At 50.9% G+C, this 18060-nt stretch overlaps 1 protein-coding gene across 3 annotated transcripts in view; it reads left to right on the forward strand.

The window, feature by feature from the left end:
- Window positions 1-253: 253 nt before the first annotated feature.
- STK25 (serine/threonine kinase 25) overlaps window positions 254-18060 on the forward strand; it is a 47760-nt gene continuing 29953 nt past the window's right edge. The window contains exons 1-10 of one of the 3 annotated variants that reach the window (XM_019543014.1): window positions 254-417; window positions 7572-7802; window positions 9337-9393; window positions 9951-10059; window positions 11580-11737; window positions 12033-12218; window positions 12435-12580; window positions 13533-13647; window positions 14210-14281; window positions 17107-17243. In XM_019543014.1, the coding sequence (XP_019398559.1) occupies window positions 367-417; window positions 7572-7802; window positions 9337-9393; window positions 9951-10059; window positions 11580-11737; window positions 12033-12218; window positions 12435-12580; window positions 13533-13647; window positions 14210-14281; window positions 17107-17243 (1262 nt within the window). In that variant the 5' untranslated portion in view covers window positions 254-366. The remainder of the gene's footprint in view (window positions 418-7571; window positions 7803-9336; window positions 9394-9950; window positions 10060-11579; window positions 11738-12032; window positions 12219-12434; window positions 12581-13532; window positions 13648-14209; window positions 14282-17106; window positions 17244-18060) is intronic. The other 2 variants (XM_019543015.1, XM_019543016.1) reach the window with 2 other exon arrangements.

The following is an 18060-nucleotide window of genomic DNA, read 5'->3' on the forward strand; positions in this document are numbered from 1 at the left end:
ACGGCCGTTGCGGGGCTGGGCGGGACGCTGGGCCGGGCTGGGGGCACCGGGAGCGCTCCTGGAGGTTGTGGGGAGGCGCTGGGCAGGCTGGGACGGGGCTGACAGCAGCCCGGGGGTGTTCAGGGCCGGGCAGACTGGTGCTGGCTCTCAGGAGGGCCCAGAGGGTGTGTGGTTGGGAGGGGGCGGCAGCCCCGGGCCTGGTGCGGGCACGAGCGGGGTGGGGGTCGCTCGCTGGGCAGCCGGGTGGGTGCGGGGTACCTGGAGTAGAGCAGCTACATTCTTGCCTCTCCCAGCTCATCTGGGAGGAGCTAGCGTTGCCCTTGGGCTGTGCTACACATCTCCCGCCACTTGGCTTGGTAGAAGCGGATGTCTGACCGGCCTGGGGACATGGCTCACCTGAGGGAATTTGCCAACCAGGTAAGGATCTGCCTCAGAGCAGGTGACAAACCCTGAAGCAAACCCCCTCTGGTTTGGGAGCCAAGCCGTTGTTGTGCCTGTGCCCCCTGTGCTCTCAGCCTAGCTCCTCTTTCCCAAGGGATTGCTGTTGTACCCCTGGCAGGCCTGGCTTTGACATGCTGCAAGGTTGCTGCTTCAGGAGAGGAAGGAAAGAGGAGGCTTGCACAGGTGCACTTTCTCTCTCATAATATAATGTGGGTCTCTTCGAGAGAGGTGGGAGTTGCTGATGTTCCCAATATTTGAGGGCAAACGGGGTAAGAATTCCAGGCCGTGAAGCAGACATGTAGGGGAGCAGGGACTCTCCATCCCTGGAGGTGATCAAGAAAAGGTTGAACAGCCCCCGATCAGGGAAGATGCAGGCATCGCTATGCCTGCTTCTACTATGGGGATTTCCCAGGCATCTGGGCTTTGCAGGTTGCCCCTGCTTGCCCTTCCTGCTACCTGTGTAAGGGTGTTTTTGAGCCTTCCTCAGAGGCATTAGGTGTTGGCTCCAGCCAAGGCTGGGGATATTGATCAAGGTGTGCCAGTGCTCCTGCTGGGACCAAAGGCAAAGGTCCCTGGCTAGGGAGTCCTGTCCCTTTGCTCAGGGTCAGACTAATCACCATATTTGGGGTCAAGAGGGAACATTATTACCCTATGGTCAGTTTGGTGGGAACTGTAGGGGTTTTTGTCTTTCTCTGTAGCAGGGGGCATGGCCCTCTTCCCTGGGATTTCTTGAGCATGTATTGACAACCTTTCATAGAAGTAGGATGTTGGCTGCCCCGGTTCCCCTGCTTTACTTGTGGCAGGTTAGGTTGTTAGGTCAGTGTTGTGTCGGAGTTGAAGGCAGTCTTATGTAGAGTTTAGATTATGGTTTCTATGGGATAGTTTGGATAGGGAGGATCCTGCCTCAGGCAGGCAGTTGGACTAGATGACCTCTGGAGGTCCCTCCCAGCTCTACTTCCTCATGATTCTATGAAGAAATGTGTCCAAAAAAAGAGCTTCAGACTACCCCTGTACATCAGCAACCTTTGTAGTGGACAGTTGGGGCTGGAGGATTGAGATAAGCATGGGAGAGGGGCAAGGAGCTTCCCTGGTTGGTTTTGAATAGGTAACTGCCCTATAAAATGCATATATTCGCATTGGTGAACAGAGTGTTATCACCTTGATGATGTTTTTTCCCAACTGGACTTAAAGGGGTGATTCTGTGGTAGGGGCCAGAGAATTGATCTTGGCGTGAATCCTTCAGCCAGAGCTTCACTGCTGCTACCTTGGAACTTGTTCACTGTTGTGGATTGAAATATCCAAGCGCTCCCCCTCCCTTTGCCCACCTGAATTTCTCTTCCTTATTTGAAGTAAATGTGCATGCATTGTTGTCCCTTAGTTTAGGTGATCTGTAAGCAGAAATGGTGTGAGAGTGTTGTAAATGATCTCTAAATTGGATGCCTCTTCCCTGGAGAAGGAGGGCATAGCTGGCATCTTATTCCTTCCCACGTTTTTTGCCAAATTGGCAAATGCTGTAGCTATCAAGATCTAGAGCAGTGGTTCTCAATCTTTTGCACCTTATGTCCCACTAGTCATTTTTACAAAAAACCCTGGTCCTACCATAATAAAAACAAAACCCCACTGTTTGAGAGATCTGTTGATTCATCTATTTGAAGTACAAACAACTTTGATTTTTTCAACTGGGTAATGAGTTGAAGTCCCACCCAAATGGCCTTCGCGTCCCACCAATTGAGAAACACTGATCTAGAGCTCCTCTTCTGGCATATTTTACATTAACCTTGTTTCAGGCATGCTGCATTCCCAAGTGTGGGGTTGAGTACTTAAAGGTGGAAGCTCTTGGCTGTGGCTATCTTTTGCCTGGATCCATTCAACTTTCTTACTGGTTTTAAATTAGTTTGCCATGTGACTTATTTTGCTCTGCAGCACCAACTGTTCCCTAAGTGCTGTACAGAATTAAAGACAATAATATGTCCTGAGCTGATTGTAGCAGAGGGAGAGAATTGGAGATGGCAAAGAGAAATATCTGTTCAGTTACAGCTGAAAAATGGTGCATTGATGAAGCAGTTTAATGCAGGACCTGCAAGAGGAGGGCTGCTAGAAAGCAGGTGATGAGTAGGTATGGGAGCAAAGCAGAAGGAAGGTAAGGAGACAAGAAGGGTAACTTGGAGCCAGAGCCTGAATAGAAGGGAACAGCTGCTTGTGACAGATGGGTGTCTTCACTGAAAAATCATTTCTTTGGTTGCAGCAAGCTTTTTGTCAGTGAATATCAGGTGTAAGTTTACCAGTGCCAACCATGGCTAACCTTTTTGTTGTTATCCACAAGGGCATTCTCAGCCTTCTCTTTACCATGACCTCTAGTTGAAACCGAAGCCTTTCCTCTCCTTCTACCAGCTAATCTTAAAGAGGAAAGTTTTTTGACAGGTGTCTTGTGTTATTCTCCTTCTTCCCCCCTCCTCCTTCCCCTGGGGGCTGACCACAAACCTCAGGTTATAAATTGGCTTCTGTGTACCTGGGGGACTTTGGAAGAGGAGTAGGAATTGTTCACAGACTGCCTGTGGAGGAGGGAGGGGTTCTATTCCCAGTTCTGCTGACCTGCTGGGACCTTGGGCACATCACTCCCCTTCTCTGTGTCCTTGCTGTCCCTCCTGCCTACAGTCTTGGGCAGGGATTATCCCTTGCTGCATTCAGATGGCACAGGGGGAGCCCCAGGCTCTGTTCTTGTGCGAGTAATTTTTGGCTTGAAGCTCAGCTATGGGTTTGCTTCCTGCTTTTGTTGCAGGCTTCTTCTGCAACCTTGACAAAGTCTTTCAAACTTTCTGTGGCTTAGTAATACTTCATGACCATCCTCGCAGTGTCCTGAGAGCTTATGTATGGCACTTGGGGAGTCCTGGCTAGACAATTAAAGAAACACAAAGCCTTGTTGCCATGGGAATTGTCTTTTTTATTTGGGATTGTAGAAGTGCAAAGCCCTTGCTCTGGCTCAGCAGACAACAGAAAAACCATGAGGTAGTGACCAGCAAACTTGTGGATGTTTCCATGTGACAGGATCACTTCCACTGAGGAAAGCAGGGCAGTTGCTGCAGAAATGTCTGGGAGAGGCCCAAAGAGTTAATGTGTAATGTGGAGAATTGCTTGAGGGAAGGAAACACTAAAGGGAGGTCAGAACTGCTGCAGTCTCTTTAAAGTTGAGGCCCTTCTAGCTAGGTGTGTAGCACTGGGAAGCTCTGCATACTTATCTCAGTACTGAGAAATTACCTGAATGAAAAGCTTTATAAGGGGGAAAACAAATACTGGAGTTGTGAAGCCAGCTGTATGTGCTATGGCCTGTAGCACAAGCCATACTGACTCTCATAATATTTCCCACCCACCCCCAGTCAAGAAGGTTCTAGCCCTTGGGATAGTCCTGTGGTTCTCACCTTTTTTTAGGAGCAGGATGGGCAAGGCAGGGTGGCTGTGACCCCCGCTTCCTGTTTGTGGCCTAGCCCTGTGCTGAAAACCCCAGGCTTCTGGCTGGAGGCAAGCACCTCTTGGTGCCTTCATAACAGAGCCCTGGGGAAGACAGCACAGGTGAACTGCAGAGAAGCAGGGGTGAGGCAGGGTGAGTGCACACTGCCAACCAGCTCATCTGTGCCTCATGCTTCAGGCAGTGATTGAATCCTGTCGAGCAAGTGGGAGCTTTCTCTTTTCCCCTGGCCCCCTCCCAGAACAGGACTTAACAGTGTCACCTCTAGAGCTGCCCACCTCAGCAGCAGCACTGCCAAGTCTGGAGTGCTCACAGCTGCCAAACTGGCTCCGAACATGCCATTCCTCTTAACCCCCAGTGCCAACTGAGATTTGCTTTGCTTTAAAACATTATCTCTTTGTGCATGATGGGGCATTTCCTGACAGCCGTTGTGGTGGGATGCCTTTCCCATAGCTAGCAAGGTAGGGTTGTGGGGAGCAGAGTGGGCTATGCAGCCTAATGTTCCTTCTTCTTCCTTTCCCACATGGAATATTGTTTCCCACCCCCAGCCCAGTGCCGTTTGTTTCTCTAGCTCTGAGTGGCCTGGCAGAGTAGTTCAGCACAGGAGAAGTGCTGGAATCACCCGAGTCCCTCTCTTACTGCAGAGCCTGTGCAATGAATGTTCAGCCAAGCACATAGATATGATTGGGTGGACATCACGTAAGAGCTGTGTAATAGAACAGAGAACAGCAGGTCAGCTGGATCTCCTCCCCACCATGCTTGGGGCTCTGCTTTGCGGTTGCTGCAGGTTTGGCATTAGCAGAAGCAAATGGAAAAGGGTTCTAATGTGAATGGCAGCTACAGAGCATGGCAGGTGTTAATTAATGTACACTTAGGCTCTGATGGGTCCACTACCTCCAGGTCCCTTACCTGGGGTGAAGGATTCTACTTGCAGTGCCCCATGACTGTTTGTCTGATCTGTGTGTAAGGGTGTGGGTCACTCTAATTGTAAAGCCTGTACTGGAACCAAAGCAATTCCTAAGCAGTGAGAATAGGCCATGAACTAGACAGTATCCAGGATGAGGATGCTGGTCATCCTCTACATGCCGTCCCTTACCACTGCATAATCATGTGCCAAAGCTCGCTTGTTGGCTGACTGGACTGCTCACTCCCCTCAGTGAGCATTTCCCCTCCACTGTGCAGGAGGTGTCTGAACTGGCCTCAGGAAACCTTGCTGAGTTTCTGTGGCCTCACTTTGCCTTAGATGGTATTGCAAGCACCCATCTTTGCTCAGTTTGTATGTTGTTCTGTTCATGCTGTGTGCCAGGGCCGTGTTTCCCCTGATCCTTCTGTACTTAGGTGGGACAGAGGCCTTGGTGATGCCTGGTCCGGCCTTCACTGTGAGCATACTCATGGTCTCCAGTGGGCATTTCCTGGGGAGTGTGACTTTTGGGTTTGGCCTTTGCTTTTTTCATCGTTGGACAGAGTAATTCACTCTGAGGGCTTGGCTCAATCAGGGGCTTGTAATGTTTTTAACAAGCTTGTGGTCAGCCCATCCAGAGGCCCCTTCCGTTTTCCCTGCCTCAAAGAGGACCTTGAAGAATTTACAGCCCCCAGTTCTTCACAAAGCCTGATGGGGTTGAGCCTTGTGGCTCTCAGTCTGTGCTGGGACAGCTGCAAATACTGGAGTTTCTCATTCTAAGTGCCAGCTTCCCTTTCATGGGATAGGATTGGTCTCTTGTGCAGTCTGTTCAGGCCTCTTGGCCAGCACTAACCACATGAGTGGTTTTGGCTGCTGTATACCCTACCACTCGCCCAAGTCACTGCTGTGCTGGGAGCTGCCTCACATTACTGTACCCAGTTGCATTGGCGTGTCCCCAGATGGCCTTCCCAACAGCTAGCCTTGTTTGCTTGGCTCGCTGCTTCTGCCATCGCTCTGCCCTCCACTGTCATTGCTGAAGGACCCAGAGGTTGCTGGTCCTTGCTCTACATCCAGTTCCCCCTCAGCCCTGCAGGGTGTGGTGGATGATGTGTCCGTTGCCCTTTCCCTTTAAGGGTGTTTGGGTGGGAGGGCCTGGCAGCCTCTGCTCACAGAGGGAACTGCAGAGGTGATGCTGAGCTGGGTATTTTGGGGAAGCTGCTTCATCCCTCCCTGGGGTGAGGGTAAGAGGCTTCTGTGGGTGGCAGACAGTGTAGCAGCCTGTGTTGCCAGATGGAGACTATTCTATTCTGCTGGCCTCCCTTGCTACTCCAAAGCATAAAACTGCTCCTGGAGCCCCTTCCAAGTCCAGCGGGACAGTCCCAGGACTGTTTGTTCCCACGTCCTTTTAGTCTTGCTCTGGCTCAGATCATCTCCCATCCCTCCCTCGCCCAGGCCTTGCTGCATCTCCTTCACTCCTTTCATCTCAGCTGCTCTCTGCTCTTCCCCTCCTGCTCCGTTTCCAGCATATTTGTTCAAAGTGCAGTGCTGTTTGGGTGTTGCCATGGATGCACGAGGATGTTTGGTTGCCCTTCTGTTGTATCTTGGATTAAAAGCCTGTTCAGGGAGCTGAGCATGGAGCCTGCAGCGCCCTGTACTCTGGGGGCTGGGGATAAATAGCCCTTCCCATCCAAAGGCTTCTTAATGATCCAGGTTGGTTTAATGATTAAATAATAAGGGCTGCGGCCCCAGAAGCAGAGGGAAACATGCAGCTACCTTGACCTCAAAGAGAGTCTTGGCTCAGTCTAGCTGGGTGTGGCCCCTCCTGTGTGATGCTTGCCCATAGGTGAGTGTGGTATTGAGTGCCAGACACGCTGGGTGTAGAGAACCCATAAATGCTCAGGGCTGAGTTGTTTCCAGTATGTTGATCAGGCAATACTTTCCAGAGTCCAGGCTGCCTACTTAGAAAAGCCCTTCTGATCACAAAGAGCCTTTTACGCGCAGGCTGCAGTGCTGTAGGGGAGCTGGGATCCTTGCAGCTGTCCTTCAGAGTGATGTGGGGCAGGCATTGCCAATAGCTAAGGACTGTTGTGCTGGCTCCTGTATGGCAGCAATGAAGGCAGTCGCCTTTAACCAGTGTTGTTGAACAGCTTAGCCTGCTTTGTGGTGAAGTCTGGTACTAAAATAAAGGGCAGATGGTGGGAGAGGAGAAAATAGCCCCCTGTGCCTTAAACCCCTTGCAAAGTCTCTGCTGATACGAGAGAAAATATGCCAGTGGATTTCTGTTGGCCTTTCTCTTGGGCTGCTATTTGCATGGTGCTCACTAGGCCTTTGGAAAAGAATGCTGCCTCTGAGATGCTCCGGGTCTTTGTTTCTACATGCTGAGGATGGGCAGCTCCGTTGTTACACAGCTGTTGTGGAAATGCCTGACCCTCCTGTGCTCCATGGTGGCAGGGAGCAGAGAGATAGCAAAATGAAAGTCCCTGCCTGTGGGAGCTCATTGCTTCTCCAGTGGTCTTTCTGCATGCATGGAGGCTTGGGGGCCAAGCATGCCACATCTAAAGCTTTTGTTCTGCCTTTCTTCCTTTGGGTGGGTCACCTTGGGCTGAATTTTGCTGTGCGAGGAATCCCCAGAGAATAGTTTGGGGCTCTAGCTTGTCTCAATATGATGAGTATATGGGAAGTGGAGAAGAAAAGAACTGCTTTGGTGCATCCTGTTGGCTTCTTGGGGTTTACTGACTCTTCCTTTTGTCTCTGTCCCTGGGTTAGCACTCCCGGGTGGACCCAGAGGAGCTGTTCACCAAGCTGGAGAGGATTGGGAAAGGCTCATTCGGTGAGGTGTACAAAGGGATCGACAACCGCACCAAGGAGGTGGTTGCCATCAAGATCATTGACCTGGAGGAGGCAGAGGATGAGATCGAGGATATCCAGCAGGAGATTACAGTGCTCAGTCAGTGCGACAGCCCCTACATCACTCGTTACTATGGCTCCTACCTGAAGGTGGGCAGGGACACCCTTGCTTGCAGCCTGTGGCATTGGTGGGCAGCTTGCAGGGTCTGACAGATGGGTGCCCAGTGACAGTAGGATGCACTGTCAGCAAAGGGTGTTGCAACAAACCAGGAAAATCAGTAGCTTCTGTCATTCTGACCATGTAGGACTCAGACCCTGCAGAACTTGCTGGGCAGGATGACATCTCCAGAGAGCGGGTGACTCGACTCTGTCAGAGACCTTCCATCCAACATCCATTCCTTATGTTTGCCTTCTCCTTTGTGTTTCCAAGGGGCAAATGGCCTGAGGCTTGGAGTTGGCTGCTCTATGATAATACACCTAATGCTTCTTCCCCAACCCCATTCCCTTCTTTTTAGGAGTTGCTTGTTTCTGGCCTAACACCACCCCAGGCACCCTCTGAAACAGAACCTGTCTGCTGAGAAAAGGAACAAGGCCCATCTCAGGGTGTTGGTCCCTATCTCTGGTTTCCTGTCAGGGCTACTGCTGTGGTGGGTGACACCACCTCTAGCAGAGCCTGTTCCACCTTTGCTCTCCTCTGCATGGTTCCCCTGTGGAGCAGTATGGAAGCGCTGGGCTGCCTAAGACCCAACCCTGTCCGTGAATAGGGCTCACCCACCCTGCAGTCTGTGCATTGCCAGTGAAAGGACTGAGACCACCAATTGTTTTGTTTCTCACTGAAGCCAGTCTAGACAGAGGTCCAAATTAAAGGGTCACTGTTATAATGCTGTTGCTGTTACTATTGACTGGTGTCATGAAGGTGTCAAGGGTCAGAGCGCTACTGTTCCAGACACTTAGACACAACAGAAGAGACACTCCCCACCTGTTAAATGTTTGTCAAGATGCTACAGGTGAGTGAAGTGGACATGCAGGGGTTCTATGTTGGGAGGCCTACAGAATAATTGCCATGAGCACAGTTAAACCCCAGGAGGCATGCTATGGCAAGGTAAGCCAGAGTTGGGAGCTTCTAACTTGCTTGGAGATGCACAAAATGAGTTTGTTGCAAGTGAACAGCCATGCAGGCTGTTGGATGTGACCCCAGTGGGCAGCTGTAGTATCCAGGACTGGAGAGCTGTGTTGTCCCATAAATGTGCTTTTCCATGCCAGGTTAAAGGCACTTTACTGTGTCCATGGGGAGAGATTTACATGGCCTTTGGCTGTGAATGGACTTACGCTGCAGGGTACACAGTCTTGCACCTTGGACTGGTGTCAAACCACTTAGGAAACTGAATTAAAAACAAGGCTTGGAAGGGAAGTGTGTGGTGTGCTCCATCCCTTGGTCTGCCCTCAGTATCACGCCCCCATGTCAGCAAGGGCAGGGAAGGATGGAAGCTCCCTGATGTGACCCTTGCCCAGGGGAGGAAACACGAAGCCCACTCAGTCCATTGGACCAATTCCAGCTTCCACTCCTGGAGCAACTTGTTGTTGGTTCTGCTGCTGTGGAGAGAAAGCCTGACTGATTCTGACTGTTTTCACCTCTACCTGTGACCAACACTTACTCAAGCCCATTCCCTTGTCTGGTTTGCAGGGCACCAAGCTGTGGATAATCATGGAGTACCTGGGTGGAGGGTCGGCACTTGATTTGGTGAGTAGCTTGGTTAGCCCTTGTCTCTAGACACCTACTCAGAGGCACACTGGGGAGCCTTGGTTTGTGAAGCAGCTCATAAGCATGGTGCATGTTTGCATCACTCAGTCTGATTCAGAGTGCAAGGAGGTAGTGGGGCTGATTGGGCATGTTTATAACTTTCATGTCCCATGTGCCAAGCACCCACTTCTTCCCTAGCTGTGAATTCTCCAAATTCATAGCTTTTTCTGTGCAGTTTGGGTTCGGGGAGCAGGATGTCAAACCCAGATGTTTGTTTCCAGAACAATGTGTCTGCTGGACTGGTGCAGTTAGACCTGCTGGGTGTGACGTTCCAATGAACAAACTGAGAAGAGCCTGGGAATGGCAAAGCCCATGACTCGCCACTGAGGGTTCCCGAGTGCCTGTCACAGACATTGAGGAGAAAGTTCCAGTGCTTCCTCTTCCTCCCACATCACCCACCACCTTTCTTTCCCCACTTTCCCATGTATTTAGCAGCTATATTTCTTCCCCCCCAGCACGCACTTGCACTTACTCCTCCCTCCTTTCTTCCGTTTCAGCTGAAGCCAGGACCCCTGGAAGAGACCTACATTGCCACTATCCTGAGGGAAATTCTGAAGGGCTTGGACTACCTGCACTCAGAGAGGAAGATCCACAGGGATATCAAAGGTTTGACTTGGAGAAGCCAGACCCTTTCCATGCCAGAGACACTCATGGAAGCAACCTGAGAGTGGTTCTAGAGACCAGAGCAGCCAGACTTGTATTTCTGTTGTCCAATACGTCTAGTTATCAGTAGTTACTCAAGAACAAACCTCCTTCTCATGGACATCAAGCGGTGCACCCTAACTGGGAGAGTATGGAGGGTCAGAAGTGCTAGGCTGGCACCTGTGCTTTGTTAGAAGAAATGGAGCAAGGGGTGGGGAAGATGAGTTGCCAGAGAGAGGTCAAACAGCAGAGGTCCTTGGCTTCCTGCCTGATTGCTCCTAGCTGCTTTTTGGAGCTCTTTTTTTGGCACATCAGGCCATGAGGGATCACAGTGCTGTCCCACCATGGATGCAGTACACCCAGTGCTCTTATCACTGTGGTTGGGAGCTCCATCAGTACACGCAACAAGAGTTTCCCAATGGAGTGCTTTTTTTACACTGGTGCTATGGTGCTGGAGGCCTCAGGGTTGTTGACTGTAGTTTATCCTTGACTAGTTTTAAAGCATCAAATAGGACAGACACCCTGCAGAATGGACAGGTGGGTTCTGCCCCCCCAAGAAGCTTAGTCCAGAATGATGTAGTAAAGGGATGGAGCCAAATCATAATGAGGGTTGGGAGCAGGAACACATTGTGATTTCAGCAAGAGAAGCAGATGGGGCGAAAGGGTTAACTGCTATATACTCTGCCTTGCTACTTGCAAGTGGTGGGAGGACACTGATGAACAAGGAACTGCTGGGAGAGCCAGTTTGCGACTGGGAGTTAAGGGTCTTTCTCACTGCAGGGGCGGCATGAAGTGGATATAGGTGGGATGGTGTCAGGCCTTTGTGTTTGCAGCTGTTTGAAATTAGGAAGGCTTAACTGTACCCAGGTTAACCCGTGCATGTGTCCATGGCCTCCAATTGTCTGCACCACTGGTAGTGCACAGATAGAGTGGGCTTACTCTTCCTAGCTCTTGCAGCCCTCCCTCCCTTCCCTCTTCCCCCGGGAACAGCTGCAGTGGGGATGGCAGGAGTTCCTGCTACCCCATTCTGTTCATCTGCAAACCAGCTTAGGGGATCTCTTGTGGACAGAAACAGATAAGCGGGCAGGTTTTAGGATATCTGTGACTAGGGCTTGTGGCAGTGAATGATGCCTTCAAATAGCCAGTCTTTCAGGGAGTGCTGAAAATCGGGTCACTTTGGAGTGTCTTTAGCTGGATATCCTTCTCCATGTGGCCAGCAGCTTCCAGGAAGTCCTGGGTGGCTGATCCTTGGTGTCAGATAGATATCTCCCTTCTGCCCCAATTGCAGGAAGCTATTCAGGGCCTCTGCTGACTGTGGGAATAAGATTTAGAACCTGGAAATAGAAGCTATGGGGAATAAATAAGAGGAGGAGAGATTCTTCAGAGCAACAGGGAGGTATTACACTAACTGTGTTTCAGCCATGGGTACTGGATTTCCTGTGGGTTCCAAAAACCATTGAACTTATTCTCATTTATGCAACCAGCTGCCAATGTGCTGCTTTCGGAGCAAGGGGATGTGAAACTGGCTGACTTTGGGGTGGCTGGGCAGCTGACAGACACCCAGATCAAGAGGAACACATTTGTTGGGACACCGTTCTGGATGGCACCAGAGGTCATCAAACAGTCTGCCTATGACTTTAAGGTGAGCTTGCAGCAGGAGGTTGTCACCTTCTTCAGGACTTGGCATGCATCAGTGCTATGTGACATGCATACAGTAACACTAGCATGGATGTTTCCCTTTGCCTCGAGAGTGGCCCTTAAGAGGAGGGATTGGGATCTGTGGGGGAAGCTTGGGATCAAATAACTATTGAGATTAAATCCTACATTTGCCCTCAATGAGACAGGGCCTTTCTGTTAGTTCTGTTGTATGCATCTTGCATTGGCCTCTGCATACACAGCCATGCATGACCAAATCCCTCTTCTCATTTTTCTCTCAGGCAGACATCTGGTCCCTTGGGATTACAGCCATTGAATTAGCCAAGGGTGAGCCCCCAAATTCTGACCTACATCCTATGAGAGTTCTCTTTCTGATCCCCAAAAATAATCCTCCAACACTGGAAGGGCACTACAGCAAGCCCTTCAAGGAGTTTGTGGAAGCCTGTCTCAACAAGGACCCTAGATTTGTAAGTATCCCTTCCCACACAGGGGAAGAATGGCAGGGCATAGCACTGCAGAGCCAGAGGGGCCTAGAGACCCCTCTGGATGTTGAGGCCTCCAACAAGACTCTGGGAGCCAGGGTGCAGGAGGGAAAGGTGGCATGGTGGAAGCAAAAGGCAAAGCTCTGGGGTATGAATGTCATAGCTCTTCCATACCTTTGCCTAGCTCTTTATTTACCACAGAGGCCAACTGCCAAGGAGTTGCTAAAGCACAAGTTCATCACACGCTACACTAAGAAAACCTCATTCCTCATGGAGCTGATCGACCGGTTCAAGCGTTGGAAGTCAGAGGGCCATGGAGAAGACTCCAGCTCTGGAGATTCTGACATGTGTGTATCCTGCCTGCCATGATGCTTGCTGCCAGGTTCTGCTGCGGGCTGCTTCCCCTGTGCCCTGCGTGCTGACACTGCAGATCCTAGAGGCCCAATGCAGCAATTATAAGACAGGCCCCTGGGCTTGGTTAGTGGGATGCTTCTCATTGGCCTTTGGTTGGTGAGCAGCTGCAGACAGACACGCCCTGGTTGTGAGAGCAGAGCATGGATGGGTAAAAAGGGTGAAAGGCTGGAAAGCTGACCTGCTGCATCAGCTTGCCAGTGGGGTACTTACTGGAGTCCTCTGTTTCCATGTTTCCCACAGGTGTCCAGCTGAACCTGTTAACATGCCTGGCAGCCGGTGCTTAGTGAAACTGCATTGCAGCTGCTGGGTAGTGTTTGCAGGGACAAACATTAGCAGGGTTTGCAGAGGACACACATTAGCAAGGTTCTAGGAAGGGAAGGGCAGCTCCTAGCACTGTGGTCCCTTCTGTCTGATAGAACACAGCTTGTTGCTGTTCATAAAGGCTGTGGCTGGTTCTTGCTCTGCTCTGGGTCTGGCTTCTTAGCTTTTTGACAATCCAGTTTATTAAGAGGGTTTCTAATGGGGGACTCAGAATTGCTAGTGAGACTTAATCCAGATGTTCTGTCAAACCAGGCTTATTTGCTCCACGTTGATACAGGGACCCAGGAACCTGGCAGGTGCTGCCATAGTAGCCACACAGGCTATGTATGACAAACTGCATGGTTCATGGAAGTGGAAAATGATTCCAACACAGTTGGATCTTCAGCCTGACTTAGATTAACACCTGTGCCCCAGATCCATCACCACTAATGTTGATGTTTCATAAGAAATGCCCTGGGATCAAAAGCCAGCTGTGTGCATGAAAATGGGTCCATGATGTTCAGCATGTGGCACAGAGGATACTCTGCAGGTTGTGTCTTCAGCTTCTTCCTCTTCTGTTTCTAGTGATGGAGATGCAGAAGATGGAGACCAGGGTCCAATTTGGACTTTCCCACCAACTATTCGCCCCACCTCCCTTAACAAGCTGCACAAAGGAATGGCTCTTCACGGCTCCCAGAAGGTCCGTGCTGGCCTTGCCTTAGAAGACTAGAAGCGTGAGGCATGGCTGGGGCCTTTGAGAGGGTGTGACTGCCTCCCTGATCTCCCCAATGGACTTGTATTGCACCTCTGGAACATACTGGTGCCCTCTGCCTAGCATCTAGGCATGCTGGGACCTGGCAACTAGGGCTATATCATGCATGCCCCTGATGAAGCATGTTTTGTGAGGGCTGGATATGCAGCCTCCATTTAGGGGGCTGGTAGTGTCCCTGATAGGGTCATTGTAACTGCTGTCAGGGTATGAAGCAGCCTAGTGAAGCCTCTGACACTCCAGCACCTGCTTGCCTCTTGGAGGTTAAATGGGGGCTGGTGGCTGAGACTCCCCACTCAGAATGGCCTTGGCTGGTGCAGCCAGCCTACCCCATCTCCCTGTCATCAAGAGATCAACACCAGCTGCTCCTCTACTGGGAGACAGGTGTCAGCTCTGCAATGTTAGAGCTTCTTTGAGGGCTGGGATGCCCATTCCCACAGTGGTGTCTGCTGTGTGTGCTCATCACTGTCCCTCTGTGTGTTTTGCCTTCCAGTCTGCTGAGCCCATCAAGCGGCAGCCGCGATCACAGTGCCTCTCCACCCTTGTTCACCCAGTCTTTGGAGAGGTGAGTAGGCCTCTGCCCTGTTCACAAGGGCTGCAGGTGATGATGCAGCTGGGCAACTGTTGCCAGACATGCAGATGGGAAGGGTGGCTGAGACGAAGAGGAGCAGGGTTGCTGGCAGGACATCCCTCTCCTTGTACAGGAAAGCAAATATACTATGAAGAACCCCTTCTACTACCCTGGTACTGCCAGACCTGCCTAGGCAGGAGTGCAATACCACTGTGCTTTCCTTGCCCTTGTTTTCTGAGCTCTCCCCACTTCTGCTTTAGCCACATGTGTCCTTATTTCCTTTGAGCCCAGGACACTGGACTGTCATTCTCTCTGAGCCTCAGACCTCAGCTGCCTTCGAGCCGCTGTCTTCATGCTGGTAATGCCAGCTCATTGTCAACTGTAGCCATCCCCTCACCTCTGTGGGGACAGGAGATTTCCAGGTTGGTCTGGAAGAGAACTGGGATATGCCAGTCTTGGGCAAATCTCATCCTATTGTCCTTTCAAACTGCCTAGCCCACCCACATCCTCACCCCACCTGAGCCTGCTCTGTCTGTCGCTGGTCCATGCTGCTGCCCTCGACAGCAACAGCAGGAGAACATTTGCCACTGCAAGAGCATTGGAGCAGGAAGTAACTCAGTGATTTCTAGCCTTTCCTTCTGGCTGTCTTGCACTTGGTCCACTGTGACTCTGTGCTAGCTGGGGCTGGCTGTTGCTAGCAGAAGCTTGTCTTTGGTGTGGTGGGGTGTGGAGGGGCATGGGGAGGAGGGCAGAGAGTAGGTGTGGAGAACAGATGGGAGTTTAATACCAAAGCAATGGTTGGTATTACCACAAAGCCATGCCACAAGTCTTTAGCCTGTGTCCATTTTGAGCAGAACTAGCTTTCGATGCCCTGTAACTGCCTGTGAAAGCCTAGGGTAAATCTTTAAATGCTTAGGTGAACACTTCCATAGGTGCCTGAAGGCTGGCACCTGGGCATAAAGGGCCTGACTGAGCTGCTGAGCATCAGCAAATCCACTGGCATGTCACCTCTGGAAACTGCTTTTGCTGCAGTACCTGATGTCCTGGGGCCTACAGCTGACGGTGCTGACCCTAGGCCCTCAGGCCAATGTTGGGTTGATTTGTCCCCCAAGAAGCCTTAGCATGTGTCTGTGTGCACCTGGGTGAAAGCCTGGCAAGTGAGACCTATATCAGAATGGGGTGAAGCCGGTGGGGATGTGCAAATAGCTTAAGGATCACTTTCAGGCTTTCTGTAGATTTTTATCCTCACTGTACTTCTCCTCAGGCTTGCAGAGCGACTGTTACAGATCTGTCCTGGCCTCATTACCCCTTTTCACAACTATTCCACAAAGGCCTAAGTTTTATTCTATATGCACATTGTATTGAAGGTACCTGGTTTCTCCTCCAGAGAAACCAGATTAGTGACACAGCGGTAACACAGCAGCTAGGTAACAGCAGCATGCACTACCACTACTGAGCCACTTAGGTTAGTGGCTTGGGGGTTGCTGCCCACTTAGAGCAAGAGGGTGTTAAATCATCCATTAGCAAGGAACAGGCCCTGTGTTTGCATTCCTGAGTTCTCCACTGGTGCAGAGGTGAAAGCGCATCCCAGGGAGATGGTGGGGGTTTTTTGTTTAGTGCATCAGTCAGTACATGTCCATCATCCCCACCCATGGCTGCTGCCTGTGAATGAACAGGGAAGCAAGTGGGCAGCTCAGACAGCTGGGGGTTTGTAGCAGTGATTTAAGTTGCTTTCACAGGCAGCAGACAGGAGGCTGGTAACTGGTTCACTTTCCTCCAGCAGGGGGACTGTGAGGCCAGCGATGGCGTTGCTGCAGCTTAGCATGAGCTGAGCCTTGTCCTGCAGAGTCCAGGCTCTGTGGGTGGGAACCAGGAACACTGCACTTCAACCATGCTTGGTCGCAGGCTTGCAGGAAGGCGCTGTGAGGACGTGGCAAAGCCACTTAGCCTGTGTAGCCAACAAAACTAGTTAAGAAAGCTTTTTAATTAAAACAAGGCTGCTGTTAGCCGGCACAGCAAATGGAACAGCAGCAGCTTCTGCTCTTAGCTGCCCTGAGAGGGTAGGACATTGTTGGGGACAGAGCTCTGTGGGCTTGCATGGCCCAGGCGTCCCTGCTGCAGTGCATTTCTTAATGCTGTTTGTGTGTTAAGTAAACATTACATCAGGCACAATTAGACTAGTGTGTGCTGAGGCCTGAACACAGTGAGTTAATGGGAGACAGATGCAAGCGCAGGCTGTTGGAGAGAATTTCTCCCTTAGGGCATTGCACTGCACATGGTCCTGGCTGGCTTGGCCTCTGCTGCATGTCAAGTCCCTGTCTAGGCAATGGTTGTTCGGTGCTGTTGGTCCAGTCTCCACTGCAGCTTTCTGCCATGAGGTTTGTCTCCTGTAGCGTCCACAGAGACTGCCTACAGGGTAGTGGTGATGGACACTGAACTGTTCTCAGCTCGGGTGTTCACACCAACTTGGTGTGAGGGTTGCACTCCTGCTCTGGATCCACCACTGTTTTCCAGTTCACTTTTACTGCTGCTTAGTAGGGACTTTTGTCTTGTTAAGGGCTTTGCTTTCATGGTCATTCTCTGAGGGAAGAAGCAGACCTAGGATCTGGAGGTATGTGTGGAAACTCAAGCTTGCCTTGGGCCTGCCCTTTCTGCATGACTCTCCTACAAGGAAACAATGGTCTCTGGTCACCGGGCTTGTACGGAAGAGTCCACAACAGAACAGTTGCTGCCTTGGTCACCCAAAAAGATCACACCTCTTAACAGTTGCATTGAGCTGCTTGTAGCTAAGGTGTTAATGGGGAGTTTCTGATTTGCAGTTGAAAGACAAGCACAAGCAGACTGGGGGCAATGTGGGAGCCATGGAGGAGCTGGAGAACGCCTTTAGCTTGGCGGAGGAGTCCTGCCCAGGCATCTCTGACAAACTGATAGCACACATGGTGGAACGGGTACAAAGGTAACAGTGCACTCTGGGGCAAAGGGCTAGGGAGGGCTCTGCTGAATTATAGGGTAATGCAACTGCCTCAGCTAGGATTTAGCTTTCCAGTAGCCCAGAAAGCAGAGTAGGTAACCCTAGATGTTCATAGGATACTCCTTTTTGATGCCATTGTCCCTTTTCAGATGTACATTTTAGGAGAGGTTCTTCCTGCCTCCTGTTGGCCATATTTCTGTAGACCAGCAGTTCTCAACCTTTTTTGTATCAGGACCCATCTATAAATATCAATGGCTAGTCCTGACCCAATGCCTCTCACTCCTGATCCACTGCCTCCCATCCCCAGGTCCCCAGTGCATGGGGCAAGGGGTGGGGTGGGGGGGCTCGAAGCAGCCCCTTGCAGGCTGGAACTCTGCCAGCTGGCAAGGGAAAAGCCACAGTTTCCTACGTTTTTTCTCCTTCTAAAGAAGAATCCATTTTCAGGTTTGTTTGCGACCTTTTCATATATTCTTGTGACCCACTTCTGGGTTGTGACCCACAGGTTGAGAAGTGCTGCTGCAGACCACACAAATGCTTTCAAGTTTCTTGGGACAATACTATGAACTGTCTTCATCTCTAATGGGTGCTATCCTAGTACTGTCACTAACCCAGCCAGCAGGCTTGTTTGTGCACCCTTAAGTTCATTTCTGCATCAAGGAGTTCTCCATGTCCCCTTAGGTTGCCTTCAGGATCTGTTTGGCTTGCATGCTTTTGAGCTCATAAGATCTTCTGCATGCTGATTTTGATGAACTGATGGAGCAATTTCAGTTTTGTCCCCTTTCCTTGCCCTAAAGTGTCAGGG

This window comes from Crocodylus porosus, unplaced genomic scaffold (genome assembly GCF_001723895.1).
Source record: "Crocodylus porosus isolate Cpor-Errol unplaced genomic scaffold, CroPor_comp1, whole genome shotgun sequence".
In the NCBI taxonomy this organism is placed as follows: Eukaryota; Metazoa; Chordata; order Crocodylia; family Crocodylidae; genus Crocodylus; species Crocodylus porosus.